This window comes from Lepisosteus oculatus, chromosome 29 (genome assembly GCF_040954835.1).
Source record: "Lepisosteus oculatus isolate fLepOcu1 chromosome 29, fLepOcu1.hap2, whole genome shotgun sequence".
Lineage (NCBI taxonomy): Eukaryota > Metazoa > Chordata > Actinopteri > Semionotiformes > Lepisosteidae > Lepisosteus > Lepisosteus oculatus.
Window position 1 is genome coordinate 9,661,635 of NC_090724.1, and position 18,738 is coordinate 9,680,372.

Consider the following 18,738-nt stretch of genomic DNA (forward strand, 5'->3'; position numbering starts at 1 on the left):
TAATTGTAACAATTGTCTAAAACTGTCAAACAAAATACAGTTACAAATTGAAAAAAAAACTACATTTCAACAATAATGGCTTTAAAAAGTGAGTTTCACTTTATTATTTCTGCATCTGAACTTATTGACGGTCTCTGTCGTTGTTTAATGAAATGAACATATCACGTATATCAGACTGCAGTCTGGTTCACCGCCGCTCTTCCTCGTCTGCGGGACTTTCTCAGGCTCTTCGCCTCCCCGCCACAGGCGCGCCCTCTAGTGGATCCGTTGGGTACAGCGCTTCCGGAGGCGGCGGTCTTGCATGAACGGCGGAAATCTCCCAGTTAGACTCCGACTGCAGACCGACTGCGGGACTGGGGTGTGGGGCGGCAGGCGGCAGAAGATGGAGGGAGTCTCCTCTGCTGTGGTTTTGGGGTGCACTGGAGCTCCGGGGGCTTCTGCTCCAGGGTACTGGGTGGTGGCACAGGTCTTGACCGGGTCATGTTCTCATAAATGGGGTTGTCTGCAGGACAGAGGGAGAAGGACGTTAGACTGTACTGAGTACTGACGCACTGACTCGCACACTCTCTCCTGCACGATGGCACACTGACACTGAGATCACCGCTGCCCCGCTCGTCGCCAGCAGGGCTGAACTGCCCCTCCAGCTCTGCTCCGCTAGGGCCTGACCTACAGTTCCTGCCGACACACTGTCTTAGCGACACAAAGAGTTTCTCTCGCTGACACTCCGATCGAGAACTGCTGACTGACGAGGAGACAAACAGGAAGACAGATATGTAGAAAGGAAATTACAGAGGTTCCTCCACTCCAGCTCACCAAAACATAGTGAAGGACACCACTGAAACAGCTACAGAAGAACTCAGACACACAGAGCCACAGACAGACCCTGTCTCCTACTCTCACGCCACCTGTCTGCCTCTCTGTCTCGCCAGCCTGTCTCTCTACCTTCTCCGTGGAGCTTGTGAGAGGAAGTTACACAACAACACAAGATGACTGTCTGCTCTGAAGCTGCCAGAGCAGTGCTGCCATTAGTGCGTCTGTGCTAGACCTTGCTGTCTGCACTGCAGCTGCTGCAGCTCTACTGTCTGCGCAGTGAGAGCTCGCTGTCTGCGCTGCAGCTGCGCAGTTAGACTTTGATATCTGTGATGCAGCTACTGCAGCTGTACTGTCTGCGCAGTGAGAGCTCGCTGTCTGCGCTGCAGCTGCGCAGTTAGACTTTGATATCTGTGATGCAGCTACTGCAGCTGTACTGTCTGCCCAGTGAGAGTTTGCTGTCCGCACTGCAGCTTCTGCAGGGGTGCGCTCAGATCTCCTCCCAGGCTGCACTCTTCCAGGGGACCATGCTGCTGCAGCAGGCCGCTGAGCTGTTTCAATGCTCTTCTATTATAATTGGTGGGGAGGAGAGCAGAGTGATGAAGCCAGTTCAGAGATGAGGATTATTAGGAGGCCATGATGGTTAAAGGCCAGGGGGAAATTTGGTCAGGACACTGGGGTAACACCCCTACTCTTTTTGAGAACCGCCCTAGGATTTTTAATGACCACAGGGACTCAGGACCTTGTTTTTTTGTCTCATCCAAAGAACGACACCTTTTTACAGTATAGTGTCCCCATCACTATACTGGGGGCATAAGGACCCACATAGACCATAGGGTGAAAGCCCCCTAATGGTTTCACTAACACCACCACTTTATTAAAGTCTGGCAGTGGATCAGAGTGAAAAGGCTAGGTAGCTCTGGCCTCAAGAACCGTAAAAGAGTCCCCTGCTGGTCAGGTGTGGGAATGAAGCTCTTGAAATCAGCTCAGGGCTGGAGAAGTGATTGTCCAATTATGGTTCCTCCATCACATTGAATTTCAGTGTCATACTACAAGCTTCTTAATATTTGCTAATTAATTCAATTATATGATTAAGTGAACAGTTACATCGCTGAGCATCCCTCACCTCTTGTACCTGTGTTCCTGTGTTTCTGTTTCCAGCGCAGAAGGCAGTAACACACTGCTATCACTGCCAGGACTGCAGCTATTGTCCCCACTGACATCAGCAACCACAGCCTCCAGCCTGCAGAGAGAGCAGAGTGGAGGGGGAAGGGTGAGAGCGGAGAGGGTCAGACGCTGTGAGAAAAAGGGGGCTCTCTCTCTGTTCTTGTGGTGTGGTTTGAACACTTGGTGCAAACAGGATGTGTTCTTTCATCTCTCTCTGTTCTCGTGATTGTCTGTAATACTTCTGATGTCACAGTGTGACCACAGCTATCAGACACAGAGCTGAGTGTGTGTTGGGCTCATAGCTGAGCTTGTGTTGTGCTCATAGCTGAGCTTGTGTTTTGCTCAGTGTTGAGTGTGTCTTGTGTTCAGTGCTGAGTGTGTGTTGTGCTCAGATTTGAGAGTGTGTTGGGCTCAGAGGTGAGTGTGTGCTGGGCTCAGAGCTGTGTGTTTTGTGCTCAGAGGTGAGTGTGTGTTGGGCTCAGAGCTGTGTGTGTGTTTTGCTCAGTGTTGAGTGTGTCTTGTGTTCAGTGCTGAGTGTGTGTTGTGCTCAGAGGTGAGAGTGTGTTGGGCTCAGAGCTGTGTGTGTGTTGTGCTCAGAGGTGAGTGTGTGTTGTGCTCAGAGCTGTGTGTGTGTTTTGCTCAGTGTTGAGTGTGTCTTGTGTTCAGTGCTGAGTGTGTGTTGTGCTCAGAGGTGAGTGTGTGTTGGGCTCAGAGCTGTGTGTGTGTTGTGCTCAGAGGTGAGTGTGTGTTGTGCTCAGAGCTGTGTGTGTGTTTTGCTCAGTGTTGAGTGTCTTGTGTTCAGTGCTGAGTGTGTGTTGTGCTCAGAGGTGAGAGTGTGTTGGGCTCAGAGGTGAGTGTGTGTTGTGCTCAGAGCTGTGTGTGTTGGGCTCAGAGATGAGTTTGTGTTGGGCTCAGAGCTGTGTGTTTTGGGCTCAGAGGTGAGTGTGTGTTAGGCTCAGATCTGAGCAAATAAACAGTCACAGAGGGAGAGATGGAGAGAGGGATGAAACGGAATGACAGAAGAAAGAAGCCTGTTTAACCTGCTGGGCTTGTAACTCCGTGGTTCTTGTCTTCATTGATGACTACAGGAGAGACAGAGAGGGAGAGAGAGATGTCACGTCCAGTAGACACTATCTGTATCAGAGCGGCTCCAGCGCTCTCTGTACCCCGACACTACGCCTCAGGCATCCACACACAAGCACAGAGAGGGTGGAGAGGCAGTGACTGTGTGTTACCTGAGATGGCTGTATCTGAGGAGTTGCTCTGACCATCACTCATCTCTGCAGACAAAAAGGAGGGGTGGTAAGTGTTGTCTAGCATTGACATTCAGCAGCCACTCAGTCCACTCTGTCCATCTCAATTCTGACTGTCCATCTCAGTTCAAACTGTCCATCCCAGTCCACCTCAATTCGAACTGTCCATCTTAGTCCACTCTGTCCATCTCAATTCACACTGTCCATCTCAGTCCACACTGTCCACTCCAATCCATCTCAGTCCACTCAGTCCATCTCAGTCCACACTGTCCATCACAGTCCATCTCAATCCACCTAGTCCGCCTTTCCCTGTTTTTTCTTTCATCCTACTTGCCCCTCAGTTGTCCTCTCTCTCTCTCCTCCTGCCCCCTAACCCCCCTCCTCCCTCCCTGCGCCTCCAGCTGCCGCCTGCTCACCGAGGTCCACCTGGGTGCCGTTGCTGCAGTGCCAGGCAAGACTGGGGATCTCCATCACCACGACGCACACGTAGTGCCCACTGTCGCTGGCCGTGACCCCTGTCAGGGTCAGCGAAGACCAGTTTGCCTCCACCCGTTGGACCAGGCGACCCGCACCATCCCGAGCTGATGTCTGGTTGGACGAGGCCAGTGCGGATATGAGCTTGGTGCCGTTCTGACAGCCTGACCCGGGACGATCCCTCTTCCTCCACTCCACCCGGAGCTGCACCGCCGCAGACTCAGCCCCGAAGCTGCAGTTGAGGGAGACAGACGAGCCGCCGGCGGCCATGACCGGGCCGGGGGGCTGGGATACCCACAGGATACTCTGTGCGCCGGCCGACACTGGACACAACCAGGCAGAGAGGGAACAGAGGGAAGGTAACATTCTCAGCTCCTGCTCGTTGGACTGACCCTGTCCTCTCTAGAGTGACCCCGGGGCAGTCTGGCCTGTCTCACAAGTTTCTATGAAAGAGTCATCATGGAAGAAAACAGAATTGTCCAGGCGCAGTGGTGACCCACATTCAGTTCTGCACCTGGGGTGCTGTCTGTGTGGAGTCTGTATGTTCTCCCCTCGTTCTCGTGGGTGTCCTCTGGTGACAGTGTGTGTCTGTGTCTGTGGGCCCGGCGATGGACTGGCGTCCTGCCCAGGTGTACCCTGCCATGTGATTGAGGCTTGCTGGACAGGCTCTGGCACGTCCTGCGACCCTGAACTGGGTAAAGTGGTTTCGAACATGGATGGAAAAACAAAATTGTAGTTTTTAAGGGACTAATGTGGCATGCATGCGTAGGAGCAGAATAAAGTGCAGTAAAGCATAGAGAGATCGTGGTAACAGCACAGTAAAGTGCAGTAAAGCACAGTAAAGTGCAGTAAAGCCCTTTGAGATCATGGTACAGCCCTGGCCCTAGTGAAGCCCAGAGAGAGCACAGCGTGCTTCTCGTCGTGCTGGCTGAGTGCACTGCTCCCCAGGCAGCCACATGTGGGGGCATCTGCACTCTGAACCCTGTTTCATCTTGGCTCACTGCGCTGCTGTGGTCTGTGTGCAGTTGTGTAAGAGGGGGTACTGTGGTTTGACCTGTTCTGTGCTGATGCAGCTAGATCTGCGTGTGTGTGTGTGTGTGTGTGTGTGTGTGTGTGTGTGTGTGTGTGTACGTGTCTGTATCCAGGTGTACTAGAAGAAAGAACATGACTTACTTGTTGTCAGTTTATAATGAATTAAGATCCTCTGCTTTACTGCAGCCAGTTAGACAGTGGTGCCCTCAGCTCCTCAGCGCCTGCTGTCCCAGACATGGCCCTGGTTCCCGGACAGGAAGCGCTGGGGCTGCTGTCTGGATGGGACAGGGCCTGTGCTGTCCTGTATGACAAGCTCGGTCTGCAGCGGGCCTGGGGCTGTCGACTGCTCAGAACTCCTGCCTACGTGCAGACTGAGGGGCGGCTGGCCGGACTGCACGTCTGCACTGCATCGGCAGGAGCGGCTTGCAGGAAACAGCACAGCACTCGCAAGATGTGATGCTCAGCGGCTCAAAGCATCACTTACAGGATCTGTCTTGTAGACAGACCCACTCTGTAAACCCTAGATCTCGTTTTTCAGAATACACCCTGAACAAGGTGCAGAAGCTGTGCTTCCTTATGCCATCTGTAAAGGCAGGTGACCTTATACATGTCAAGAGCAAACCTCAATCTTCTTTTAAAATGTAATGACACCTTTATCCTTGGATCGATGTCTAATACTTTTGTTTCGTTTGTTTCTGAACACTGTTACTGACCACATCTGCTAAGACGCCGGGAGCCTCCAGGGCTTGCCCAGGTGTGTCCTGGTTTCTTACCTGTGAGTAGAAGCAGGTAGAGTCCTCCCTGGCCAGTAACCATGGCAGCGGAATGGCACAGACGCACTGCCTCCCCCCGTCTCTCACACAGGTCCTGCGCTCTGACAGGTGGACCCCAGCGGATTGACTGTGTAGCCCCCTCTGTTGCTCTCAGGCACCAGTAGAGTTTCCTGTGCAGAGAGAGAACAAGAGGAGGGGGGTAGAAAGAGGAGGGGCGACAGAGAAAAGAAGAGAGAGGAGAGAGAGAAGAGAGAGAGGGATAGAAACTTTGAGAGATGAAAGGGGCACAGACAGCAGTGAGAGGGCAGAGGGACAGGAAGAAAGAGATTTCAGTGTAAATTCTGTGTTACCACCCTGTGACTTACTGACGCTCAGGGTCAGGGCTCCTCTGTGCCCCTGAGAAGCCCAGCATCTCCAGTGTCTCCCCGGTTTCTCTCTCACTGCCCTGTTCCTCCCTGAGTCACTGTACTCTCCAGAGACGAGCATCAGCGTCAGACCCTGCACACAGCGCGTGTGTATATGTGTGTGCGTGCATGTGTGTGTGCACTGGAGCAGGTGTGGACACACTTACAGTCGGGCTGTGATGCCACACAGTGTCTCCCTGTAGTCTCTCCATGTGAAAATCACCCAGCACTCATCCCTCCTTTACCGTGGCCTGGAGATGTCTTTCGTGAGACAAGGGCGAGAGCTGTAAGTAGGACAGACCACTGAGAAAGCAGGTCAGCATCTGCTCTGTCCTCCTCAGCCATGGCACGGGGAGGTCTGGCTGCAGACCTTGTGTGTCTCTTTTACCGCTGGCAGTTTGGACAGGCTGTGGTTTCAACAGTTCCTCGCAGTTTGTTGCCAATGGTTCACAAATAAAAAAAACAATCTGCGGGACTTTGGAGCCAAAATCTTTTGAGGATTTCTGTAAATATCCTCCAGGACTTGTCTGAGGTGACACACAGCAGAATACCTCGGGAGACCTGCAGGACAGGGAAAGTGATTCTGCATAGCTTGTGGCTTCCAGTCTTGCACGCCTCCCCACATGTCAAATTAGGCGACACCGACTTGCATCAGTTCGCGCTGAGCAGTTCTCAGCTGCGCAGGCCCTTCTGAACTACATTACCCAGCAGCCCGGCGCCTGCGCACTGCGGCGGGGTTGCCGCTGGTCGCTCTCGAGGAGGATGCTGCGCGCTCAGGCAGCATCAGCACCCGGTCCGTCTGAGGAACAGCTGAGCGGAGGGAGAAGAGGCGATTAACACAACGGCAGCGCGAAACGCAGGAGGCGACATGGCTGATCAGAAGGCAAGTAGGGCTCGTTGGCCCAGATGCATGAGCTGCGGCGGCTTGAATGTTTTTATTTTTCGCTGCACTAGGTGGTGGGTGGGGAAATAACGCGTGTGGCAGGGAGTCGCGCCGCGCATCGCCGACCTGTGCTCGGGATACCGGCGGCCGGCGGGGAACAGAGCCGATTGCGCTCCGAGTCTGCGAGTCAGGACGAGCTGAGCAGTAACGGTTCTTCCTCTGCCTTCGTACTGCCGCGGTTCTCGATATCCTCCCGCCTGCATTGATACAAGTGCCGCGCTGCAGCAGCGCTGGTAACGTCGCCGCAGTCTGCAGTGTCCGCCTCGGCGGCAGGGCCGCTCCCACAGCTCCGAGAGCGGCCCGGGACAGGACAGGTGTGCACCTCTCCCGTCACACCGTCCGTCGGCGCGACGTTTGCTTAAAACCCCTGCTCGTACTGTATACTCACAGCAGGCAAAAAACCCTACACAACGGACAGCTGCTGCGCTCGGTCTTTTGTGTCCTGCGCCCCAGAAGAAGGAGCCCGCAGGATAAAGCGCCGTTCGGCTCTGATTCCAGGATGTGTGCGGGCCCACCTGCGTCGGCCCAGCAGTACACGGGACACGCCTTACCATTATTGATCAGGAATCCTGTTCTGTATGTACATACGGCAAGTTAACGGCTTCCCGTTGGCAAGGAGATCGGTTAGGGTCGCTATGGCCCCTGCGTCGTTATCAGCATCATTATAACAAGGCACTGACGGAGAGAGGAGCATTTTTCTCTGAATCTCTACACTTACTGCAGGTACACTAGTTTCTAGCCAGCCAAATCAGAAGCCATTCACACGAATTGTTTCCGTGCATATTGTTTTGCATGTTGTGTTGCTGTTGCTTGGCTGCAGTGGACTGTGCGTTGTGCCCTGCTGGTCAGAAGGGGCTCCAGCTGCCCGCGCCCCTGGATGTGCAGATGTGTGAGGAGCTGGGGTGTTGTATCGGTGGCCTTGCTGCTGCTGATCCGCAGCTCCTCTGGTGCTTGTAGTCCCTTTACCCAGAGGGCATTGCTTCCTGCCTTCACACAGAGTGGCATCACAGGTCAGGGGTCACTGGGCATCTGTCCTGCCTGCCTGTCCTTCCTTACCTCCTGGTGTCAGCATCTCTCTCCTTGTACCGGTACCAAAAGAAACTACCACTATCGCAGAGAAGGAACACTGCTTATGAGACAAATTCAGCTTTAGTCACTGAAAGCTACAATGATTTTGAAAGACATAAAATAAAATTGAGTCAGTGTCTCTCCTTGTCCTCCCGGTGTCAGTGTCTCTTTCTCTTTGTCCTCCTGGTGTCAATGTCTCTCTCTCTTTGTCCTCCTGTTGTCAGTGTGTGTCTCTCCTTGTCCTCCCGGTGTCAGTGTCTCTCTCTCCTTGGCCTCCCGCTGTCAGTGTCTCTCTCTCTTTGTCCGCTTGGTGTCAGTGTCTTTCTCTCTTAGCCCTTCTAGTGTCAGTGTCTCTCTTTGTCCTCCTGGTGTTAGTGTCTCTCTCCTTGTCCTCCTGGTGTCAATGGCTCTCTCTCTCTTTGTCCTTCTGGTGTCAATGTCTCTCCCTTTGTCCTCCTGGTGTGAGTGTGTCTTTCTCCTTGTCCTTCTGTTGTCAGTGTGTCTCTCTCTTTGTCCTCCTGGTGTTAGTGTCTCTCTCCTTGTCCTCCTGGTGTCAATGTCTCTCTCTCCTTGTCCTCCTGGTGTCAGTGTCTCTCCTTGTCCTCCTAGTGTCAGTGCCTCTCTGTTCTTGACCTCCTGGTGTCAGTGTCTCTCTCTCCTTGTCCTCCTGGTGTCAGGGTCTCTTTCCTTACCTCCTGGTGTCAGCATCTTTCTCATTGTCCTCCTGGTGTTAGGGTCTCTTTCCTTATCCTCCTGGTGTCAGGGTCTCTCTCCCTATTCTCCTGGTGTCAGTGTGTCTCCTAACCCTTGTGCTGTGACCTCTACTGTTTCAGGAAGCTTTGAGAAAAATCACCACCACCTTGGCACTGAAGAATGAGGAAATTCAAAACTTTGTGTGCACTGTGAAACAAACCCTGCAGAACCTGGAGGTACTAAAACTGACTTCCTGACTGACACACTGACAATTGTCATACTGTCCGATTATCGCACTGACTGTCTGACACGCTAACTGACTCACTGACTGACTAACACACTGACAACTGTTGCACTGACTGTCTGACACACTGAGAGCTGTCACACTGACTGTCTGACACACTGAGAGCTGTCACACTGACTGTCTGACACAGTGAGAGCTGTCACACTGACTGACACGCTAACTGACTCACTGACTGTCCGACACACTGCCTGTCCGATACACTGACCGATGGAAACTCTGACTGTCTGACACATTGACTTTCTGACAGATTTGCCTGACTGTCACATTGACTGTTTGACACAGTGACTGACACACAAGGTCATAATAAGACATTATACAGCTCTAACATGTTAAAAAGCTCAGCTGCACCTCAAATCGCGAATACAAGTTGACAACAAGCTCACACAATGAGGCTGAGCCCCGCTTTCCCCTGACCCCCAGGGAAACGCCACCCGTGTGCAGCAGGACCTGGAGGCAGAGTTCAGCTCTCTGTACTCTGTGCTGGATGAGCTGAAGGAGAACATGGTGACCCGCATCAAGCAGGAGAGAGCCAGCCGCATCTATGAGCTGCAGGTCTGTCCGTCTCTCCGTAGCTCAGCTGCCCCGGAGTGGAGCACATCGCCATCAGGAGCCCTCTGGGCAGAGTCCGCAGCTGTAGCAGCTGTGTGGTTCCCTCTTGTCTTGTGCTGTTCGATTCAGATCAACCAGCTTTACTGGCCTGACTGAGGGATAACAGTGATGTCAAAGCAGGAACAATGAGCACAACATTTGCAGACATTTACAACAACAACAACAACAACATTATTATTATAGGTGCTTTTAGATGCAGCCAATGTTTTATTGCCCTCTTCTATGTGCTAATAAATGGGTATTGGCCTAATTCAGCCCTGCGTGCGCTGTTAGGAGTTTTTCTCTGCGCATTGAGGATGTTTTTACAGAATTCTGTATGCAGAGTTTTTATGGGGTGTTTGTCCCATTGAGTGTAATCCCTGTCCGTAACTGGACACCAGACTTTACTGCCATGTAGGCCAATGGGTTGGTTAATATTTTCAAATAATTGGAGCCAGAGGTTTGTGTGGGGGATTGATATTATAGAGCCTCCTTCTTGTGGTGTAGAAAGACTTGTGCGCCTTCTCCTGCTAGGTCAGACTTGCTGATGAACTGGTCTTCAGACCAGTTATGTGCAGCTGGCCGTGCGCTCTCACTGCTGCCCTCTGTCCTCTGTGTCGCTGGGCCACAGGGGAATGCTTGTGCTGTCCTGTGATCTGTCTGCTCGTGTCCCGTTAGAGCCAGCTGACGGCGTGCACCAAGGCGCTGGAGAGCTCAGAGGAGCTGCTGGAGCTGGCCAATCAGACGCTGTGTTCGGCCGAGACTGACAGCTTCAATCAGGTGAGACCTGCAGGCAGTGTGAGTGTCAGGAATGCTCAGCCTGCTATTCTAACGCTAGAGTTAATTTGAAGGAAGGGGATACAGTGAGAGTTGTGGGCAGGAGGGAGGGGGAGAGTGGAGGAAATCTTTGGTTGACATTTTGAAGAGCCTGTCAATTACTAACAATTCTGTCTCTTTCTCTCTTTTCCTCTTCTGCCTTGTTTATCTCCCCTCCCTGACAGGCTGCCAAAGAGATTAAGGATAGGTACAGTACTGCCCCCCTGTCCTCACAGTCTGTGAGTTTGTCAGCCTGCTTCTCAACACTGACAGGCACAGCCCTCCTTCTTTCTCACCACCTGTCCTCTCTCCTCTCCTTCCCCCTGCGCTGGGAGACTCTGAGACTGGTCTCCGGCCTCTGTTCAGTAGTCTTTTCGGTTCATAAACCAATCAACACTCCATCAGTGGCTAAAGTCAGTCAGTCTTCATCCCCTTACCATGCTGTGTCCTTATCCCACATCTGCCTGTCTGTCCATGAGTCTGTCTGCTAATGATGGCCATGTAACTGTGTATGCTGACACTGTCTGTCCATCTGTACTGCGTTCCTCTCTAGGTACACCCTGTAGTGTCTGTGTGTCTGTACACTGACCCTGTCTGTGTCTGTTCACTGAACCTGTCTGTGTGTCTGTACACTGACGCTGTCCGTGTCTGTATGTCCGCAGTGTGACCATGGCCCCTGCGTTCCGTCTGTCCCTGAAGCCAAAGGTCAGTGACAACATGAGTCACCTGATGGTGGACTTTTCCCCTGAGAGGAACATGCTGCTGGCCCTCAAATTCCTGCCAGGTAATTCAGTGCTAGCCCTGTGCTGCTTAGCCCTTCATCTCTTCCTCTCCATGTCTGTCTCCCTGACATCAATCTCTACCTCTCAGTCCTTCTGTCTGTCATTTCTGGACACTGACCTCTCACACCACCACTCTCCTACCCCTGCCTCCCTCTGCTTCCTCCCTCTATCCTAGTGCCCGGGACCCCAGAGATCCAGCAGTTGGAATGCCTGGTGTGTGATAACAATGTCCGGGTAGTGTGGACGGTTCCCGAGCCCGATTCAAAGATTGACCACTACATCCTGGAGTACCGTCGCACCAACCACCCGGGGCCACCACGCGCCAAAGAGGAACATCCCTGGATGGTGGTGGAGGGCATCCGCGACACCGAGTACACCTTGACAGGTACAGGTGACACAACACAATACACATTGAACAGGTGGCACAATTACACCATGTTTGTGTGTGATTACCAGCATCTGTGTGTGATTACTGCTGCCTTTTTGTGATAACTACTGTCCGTATGTGATTTCCATTGACTGTGCATGATTACTGCAGTCTGTGGGTGATTACCGTGTCTGTGTGCTTAGTGCTGTCTGTGTGTGATTACTGCTTTCTGTGAGTGATTACCAGTGTCTCTGTATGATTATTGCTGTGTGTGTAGGATTACCAGTGTCTGTGTGTGATTATTGCTGTCTTTGTGTAATTACAGGTCTCTATGTGATTACTGCTTTTTGTGGATGGTTACCAGTGTCTGTGTGTGATTAGTTCAATTCAATCCAATTCAAGGTGATTTATTAGCATGACCGATGGGTACAATTAGTGTTGCCAAAGCAAATAGAAATAATGCAATTAACATGAAACAAAATAAAAATAAAATAAAATCAACAGACATTTCCAGCAAAGACATATTATAAAATATTTACATATACTGTAAACATATTGAGCATTATTGGGGGACAGATTCACTGTTCTTCAGGCTGTGACAGGAGATCACATACTGGGCTGCCAGTTAAACTGAGTTCCCTCCTCCCTCTCCCAGTAGGACTGGGACTCGTTGTGATTCTGGCAGGTGTGGGAACTCTGTTATTAGATTTCTGAATTTAGGGAAGAGTGTTTCTCTAATCCCAGAATATCTGTCACAGTGCAGTAGGAAGTGCACCTCTGACTCCATTTCTTCCCGCTGGCAGTGGGAGCACAGCCTGTCCTCTCTGGGCAGCCAGGTCTGCCTGTGTCCAGTTTCTATGGCCAGGCTGTGGTCACTGAGCCTGTACTTATAGTAGTCAGGGTCTGTTTCTTTTTGCTGTTTCTTATCTTGGTCAAATATTCGGCTAGTGTGTATTGTCTGTTTAGGGTTCTGTAGCATTCCACTTTATGTTGAGTTTGTGTGTGTGTGTGTCCCAGTGTGTGAGATATTGCTGTCTGATCTGTGCTGTGATGTGGTTGAGTCTGAGTTGTGGTGCTCTAGCAGTGCTGTCCTGATGCTGGTTAATGTCTGTGTGGCTTGGGTCAGTGAGCCTCAGGACCAGCTGGCTCAGGGGGCTCTGTTTTGGGCTCAGCTCTTGGCTCACCAGGGCTTTGTGGTGGTAGGAATTTTGGTCACTGTTTTTTAGGTGTAGTCAATAATTTAATACTCTTTTCTGTATGTTTATCAGTAGTGGGTACTGGCCTAATTCACCCCTGCACCTGTTGTTAGGTGTTTTTCTGTAGAACTCCATGTGCAGAGTTTCTGTGGGGACCCCACTCTTCATTGCCATATAGGGCAATGGGTTGGATTACACTTTCAAATATTTGATGACAGATTCTTGTTAGTGGGTTGATGTTGAGGAGCCTCCTTTTTATTGCGTAGAAAGCCCTGAGTGCCTTCTGACTCAGTGCCTTTACTGCCAGGTCAAAACTCCCAGATGAGCTCATGGTCAGACCAAGATATGTGTAGCTGGATGTGTGCTCCAATGTGTTATTGTTGAGTGTGAATTTGTACCTGTTTCCCCAAGGTCTGGCTTTCTTCTGGAAGACCATGACTCTGGTCTTGTCCAGATTGACTATCAGCGCCCAGGTCTGACAGTACTGCTCCAGCAGTGCCAGGTTCTTCTGCAGCCAATCTGACTCTTGCTCAGGACATTGTGTTTGGTAAGGAAGGCCAGTATTTGAGTATTCAGGATACTGCAGAATACCTTCCCCAGGTTACTGTTCACGGAAGTTGTTGGGATCGAGTCTGTCTCCACTCTTACAGATGGGTGTGATCAGTCCTTGGTTCCAGGCCTCGTGGAAACATCCGACTGTCATGATGAGATTGAGGACTGAGCAGGGCTTGTTGCAACTTTGAGCTGCTCTGTCTCAGCATCTCGTTGTTGACTCCATCTTGGCCACAGGCTTTGCGTGGTCTGAGGGCCTGGAGTTTGTCCAGTATCTCCTGCTCAGTGACTGGGGAGTTTTGGTTGTCTTTGATAGCCAATTCCAACATTTCAAGTTTTTCATAAATGGTGTTTTTGTCCATTGATTATTGATTATTGATTTGTATTTGGGAGTTTTTGATAGAGATTTTCAAAGTATGTTTGCCAGATTGTTCCATTTTGGATGGCCAATTCTTCTGGTTTTGATTTATTTAAATTGTTCCACTTCTCCCAGAAACAGTTCTGATTAAGTGACTCCTCAATTTCTGCAAGTTGTTTGTTTATGTATGTGTTTTTTTCTTTTTCAGCGTGTGTTTGTAAAGTTTTACCGAATCACAGTAGCTGAGGCGCAGATCTGTGTTGTGTGGTTGTCTGTGTTTTTGATTTGAGAGTTTTCGTAGTAATTTCTGATGTTATTGCATTCCGTATCAAACCACTTTTCTATTGCTTTTGTTTTTTCATAGTTTTTTTATTTAGTTATTTTTAGCTTAGATTTTGATGCTAGTTTGTGGAATAGGTGATTTAGTTTTTGTGTGGCCAAGTTTATGGCTAATTTGTTGGTTTGATGTAGAGTGTTTAGGAATGTGTCTGAGTGTGATCTGACTATGGTCTGAGGAGGTTGTGGCCTGACAGTGAAGGTACAGATACAGGGGGGGTCCAGGTCGGTGATGGCGTAGTCCACCACACTGCTACCCAGAGCTGAGCTGTAGGTGAACCTGCCTAGAGAGTCCCCTCTAGTCCTGCTGTTTACGATGTACAGGCCCAGCCCTTGACAGAGCTGGAGCAGCTCGCGCCCGGTGCTGTTGACCGTGATGTCATGGCTGCACCTGTGTTAGGTGACCGGTATGTGGTACAGAGGGGATTGTCCGAATACGTGAGTGTTTCCCTATGTGCTGGTGAAGTCTGACAGTATGCCTCTTCGTGCATTGAGGTCTCCACAGAGCAGCATGTTACCCTGGCCCTGGAAATGACTGATCTCCGTGTGGAGACTAGGGAGAATTCCCTCACTATAGTAAGGATATTCTGAGGGCGGGATGTAGACAGCACACAAGAAAACCTCATTTTCTGTACAGATGATATTTCTTTTGATTTTAAGCCAAACTCGTGACTCTTCTCTCTTTACTAATTGTATGGTGTGACTGAGCTCTGCTCTGTACCACACAATGATCCCCGCAGAGTCTCTGCCCTCGGTGATTTGTTTTTTTTTTGACAGAGAGCACCATGATCTCCTTGTAGCCTGGGGGACAGTGGGTAGCCATGTCTCCCTGACACCATGTCCCCTGTAGGATCATGATGTCTGTCTCCTTTACATTCTTGATAAACTCAGGATCAGTGCTCCTCAGCCCAAATGCTGACGAGCCCAGACCCCGAATGTTCCACATACTAATTGTTCTCACACAGTTCTCTCTGTGTGTGATTACTGCTGTCTGTGGGTGATTACCAGTGTCTGTATGTGATTACTTCTGTCTGAATGTGATTACTGCTTTTTGTTGATGATTACCAATGTCTGTGTGTGATTACTGCTTTCTGTGGGTGATTACTGATGTCTGTGTGTGATTACTGTTATATAAGATAAGATCACTTTATTGGCCCTATACAATTTCTTGTATTAGGAATGTGTCTTTTCACATACTCAACTTGCTCTCTGTGAAGCACACAGACAGAGAGAGAAGCTGGGGGTCAGAGCGCAGGGTCAGCCATTTTTATGGCGCCCCTGGAGCAGTTAGGGTTAAGGGCCTTGCTCAGGGGCCCAACAGAGTAGGCTGCCGGCTGCGGGATACGAACCGGGAACCTTCTAGCCACAGGCACAGATCCTTAGCCAGAGAGCCACCGCACCGCCCTGTGTAGGGTTACTGGTGTCTGTGTGTGATTACACTGTCTGTGGGTGATTACTGCTTTCTGTGTGTGACTGCTGTGCTGTACTGCCTGCAGGTCTGCGGTTCGACACGCAATACATGACGTTCCGTGTGAAGGCGTGTAACAAGGCTGTGGCCGGGGAATTCTCAGAACCCATTACCTTGGAAACAAGCGGTGAGCAGCTGGGGGGTGGGAGGGTGAGGAGAGCTCTGGGACCAGGCGGGTGGCTGGAGCCGAGAGAGCAAGACTGCTAACCCTGCTGTCTCACAGCCTTCCTGTTCAAGCTGGACGCTGCCTCGGCCCACCAGAACCTGCGAGTGGAAGAGCTTAGTGTGGAGTGGGATGCCACGGGCGGGAAGGTCCAGGACATCCGCAAGGACAAGAACCGGACCGGGTCGCCCATGCATTCTCCTGCCAGGTCTGTCCTTCAGTCACTGTCCATCCATCAGTCAGTGTCCATCTCCGTCTCCTGTCCGGTCAGCCTGGACTGCTCTATCCCTCAGTCTCTGCTCTGCCCCCTGCAGGACAGCGGCGATGTCTCCCAAGAGAGCGCCCTCGTCTCGGGGGGGCCGAGACCGGTTCACCGCGGAGTCCTACACTGTCCTGGGTGAGAGTGGGAGCGGCAGATGCTTTGGGTGTGGATAGTACAGAGGTCCTGGTGGATACAGAGACAGAGTATAGCCTGTTTGTCCAGCGGTCTCTCTTACCCTTCCTGTCTTCTGTTTCCCTCATTGCCTGTCTGCCCCCCCTCCCTCCTGCAGGGGACTTGGCAATTGAGGGGGGGCAGCAGTACTGGGAGGTGCGCTTTGACCGCGACAGTAAGGCATTTGCGGTGGGCGTGGCGCTGCGCTCGCTGGGCCGCTTCGACCAGCTGGGGAAGAGCAGCGCCTCCTGGTGTCTGCACCTCAACAACTGGCTGCAGCTCAGCTTCACCGCCAAGCACAACAACAAGGCGCGCAGCCTGGAGGGACCCGTGCCAGACCGCATCGGGGTCTACTGCAACTACGAGGAGGGTGAGAGCAGCGCACTGCCCTGTCCCTGTCCCTCCCTGTCCCCTTCTCTAGTCTGACTGGCTTGCTTGTCTTGCAGGCCTGCTGTCCTTCTACAATGCCAGAACCAAGCAGCTGATCCACACTTTCAGATCCAGATTCACCCAACCTGTAGTTCCTGCGTTCATGGTGAGGACTGTGGGGGAGAGAGGGGAGGGGAAAACAGCTCTCTGTCACACAGCTGCACACAGGCTGACTCCCTGGCTTGCTGTCGCCCCCCGCAGGTGTGGAATGGCAGTTTTTCGGTGCAGACGGGGCTGCAGGTGCCCAGCGCTGTGCAGTGCCTGCAGAAGAGGAACAGCGGCACCAGCAGCTCCAACGCCAGCCTCACCTAGTGCCCACTGGATCGGGCTAGAACCACTGCAGAACCTCATCCAGACCCGGCCCTGGGTGCTGTCCGGGGCTGCTCCTGACACTAACCTCGCTCAGCCCAAGCCAGCTCATCACACAGACCTGGTCTCTGCAGAACATCAATCAGAACCAGCGCTCCTTAACATCTGATCCACAACACTCTGCCTGTGACTCTGACAGGGGAGGAATACAGTCTGTCTCACCTCAGTTTTTCACCATGGCTGGCCAATGTGTTGTGCCTTTTAAGTAGTAACATATATTTTTAATCTTAATAGTCTTGAATAATTATTGTAGTGGGTCTCAGTATGAGCACGAATATCACAATCTAGGATGATCTTTTTGAGGCTACATAGTCCCTTATCCCTTGAGTCAGAGGGGTGAAGCTGAGCTGAAAGAGACTGATGCTTGTGGGGATTGGAGGGGAAAGGTCTGGCATCCTAACTGTTTAACTGCTTCGTATGTTTGAAAAGGACTGGCAGGGGGAGGTGGATGTGGTTTTGTAAAGGTTGTGCTGAATTCTGAGAGGAATTTGTGAAAATGAATTTTGCCTTCATTTTGTGTGATATGTTTCCCCCTGGTGGCTGTAAACGGTCAATGTTTAGTCATGCGACTTCGGGATATTGGATCAGTGTGCCGCACAAGGTGTGTTTGATAGAGGATGTTTTGATTTATGGGAGGGGAATACTGCTGCGGTAACCAGTATTAACACCTGTCATCCTAATTTATTAAAGATGACTCTTCATGACAAGCACTAAAGTGATTATTCCTGCTCTTTCAGAAAGAGACAGGTGTGGTGTGAATGTAATTTGGTTTGTAGGCTCACATTGCTTTTTGGTCAACTTCAAGCCTAGGATTTTTAAATTTATTTAAAGGAAAAAATAAACTGCTCACCTGTAAATACTTTTGGCTTTTCTTGTGTCTCCAGATTGTCTGTCTGCACTGACACTGTTTTTGAAAGCCAATACAAGAGCCCAGGGCTGCTGTATCTTTTCTGACTCCGCAGAGCTGGTCCTGTGCTCTAGAAGGCTTCAGGGTCACTGACATCACAGTGTGCAAAGTCTTAGACATCTCACATAGAACAGCAGATACAGCCGTTTTAGCGTGACACTGTATTTTTCTCAATTCTCACTGTACAGACACTGACAGTGAAAGACTGGATATCTCAGTCCTCACTGTACACACACTGACAGTGACACGCTGGATATCTCAGTCCTCGCTGTACACACACTGACAGTGACACGCTGGATATCTCAGTCCTCGCTGTTCAGACACTCGCAGCATATCTCAGTCCTTACTGTACACACACTGACAGTAACACACAGGATATCTCAGTCCTCACTGTACACACACTTACAGTGACACCCTGGATATCTCAGTCCTCACTGTACACACACTGACAGTGACATGCTGGATATCTCAGTCTTCGCTGTACACACACTGACAGTGACACCCTGGATATCTCAGTCCTTGCTGTACAGACACTGATAGTGACACGCTGGATATCTCGCTGTACACACACTGACAGTGACGCGCTGGATATCTCAGTCCTCGCTGTACAGACACTCGCAGGATATCTCAGTCCTCACTGTACACACACTCACAGTGACGCGCTGGATATCTCAGTCCTCACTGTACACACACTCACAGTGATGTGCTGGATATCTCAGTCCTCGCTGTACAGACACTTGCAGTGACACGATGGATATCTCAGTCCTCACTGTACACACACTCACAATGACGCACTGGATATCTCAGTCCTCACTGTACACACACTCACAGTGACGCGCTGGATATCTCATTCCTCACTGTACAAACACTGACAGTGACACGCTGGATGTGTCAGTCTTCGCTGTAAACACACTGACAGTGATACGCTGGATATCTCAGTCCTCACTTTACACACACTGACAGTGACACGCTGGATATCTCAGTCCTCGCTGTACAGACACTTGCAGTGACACGATGGATATCTCAGTCCTCGCTGTACACACACTGACAGTG

General features: G+C 51.0%; 2 protein-coding genes across 2 annotated transcripts; one reads left to right on the forward strand and one right to left on the reverse strand.

The window, feature by feature from the left end:
• Positions 1-76: 76 nt before the first annotated feature.
• On the reverse strand, positions 77-6,736 carry LOC107079672 (transmembrane and immunoglobulin domain-containing protein 2-like). Its single transcript, XM_069186136.1, has 7 exons — positions 6,618-6,736; positions 5,510-5,775; positions 3,647-4,027; positions 3,213-3,257; positions 3,018-3,059; positions 1,937-2,053; positions 77-502 (listed from the first exon to the last, which is right to left on the reverse strand). Exons 1-7 carry the CDS (start codon positions 6,695-6,697, stop codon positions 324-326), a joined length of 1,110 nt encoding a protein of 369 aa, XP_069042237.1. The 5' UTR covers positions 6,698-6,736; the 3' UTR covers positions 77-323.
• A 45-nt stretch (positions 6,737-6,781) lies between these two features.
• Positions 6,782-17,635, forward strand: fsd1 (fibronectin type III and SPRY domain containing 1). The gene is made up of 13 exons (XM_069185877.1): positions 6,782-6,800; positions 8,741-8,853; positions 9,342-9,473; positions 10,188-10,289; positions 10,511-10,533; positions 10,988-11,109; positions 11,283-11,492; positions 15,413-15,511; positions 15,608-15,755; positions 15,862-15,944; positions 16,099-16,350; positions 16,427-16,515; positions 16,611-17,635. The coding sequence occupies exons 1-13, from the start codon at positions 6,782-6,784 to the stop codon at positions 16,719-16,721; spliced, it is 1,503 nt and encodes a 500-aa protein (XP_069041978.1). The 3' UTR covers positions 16,722-17,635.
• Positions 17,636-18,738: the final 1,103 nt, after the last annotated feature.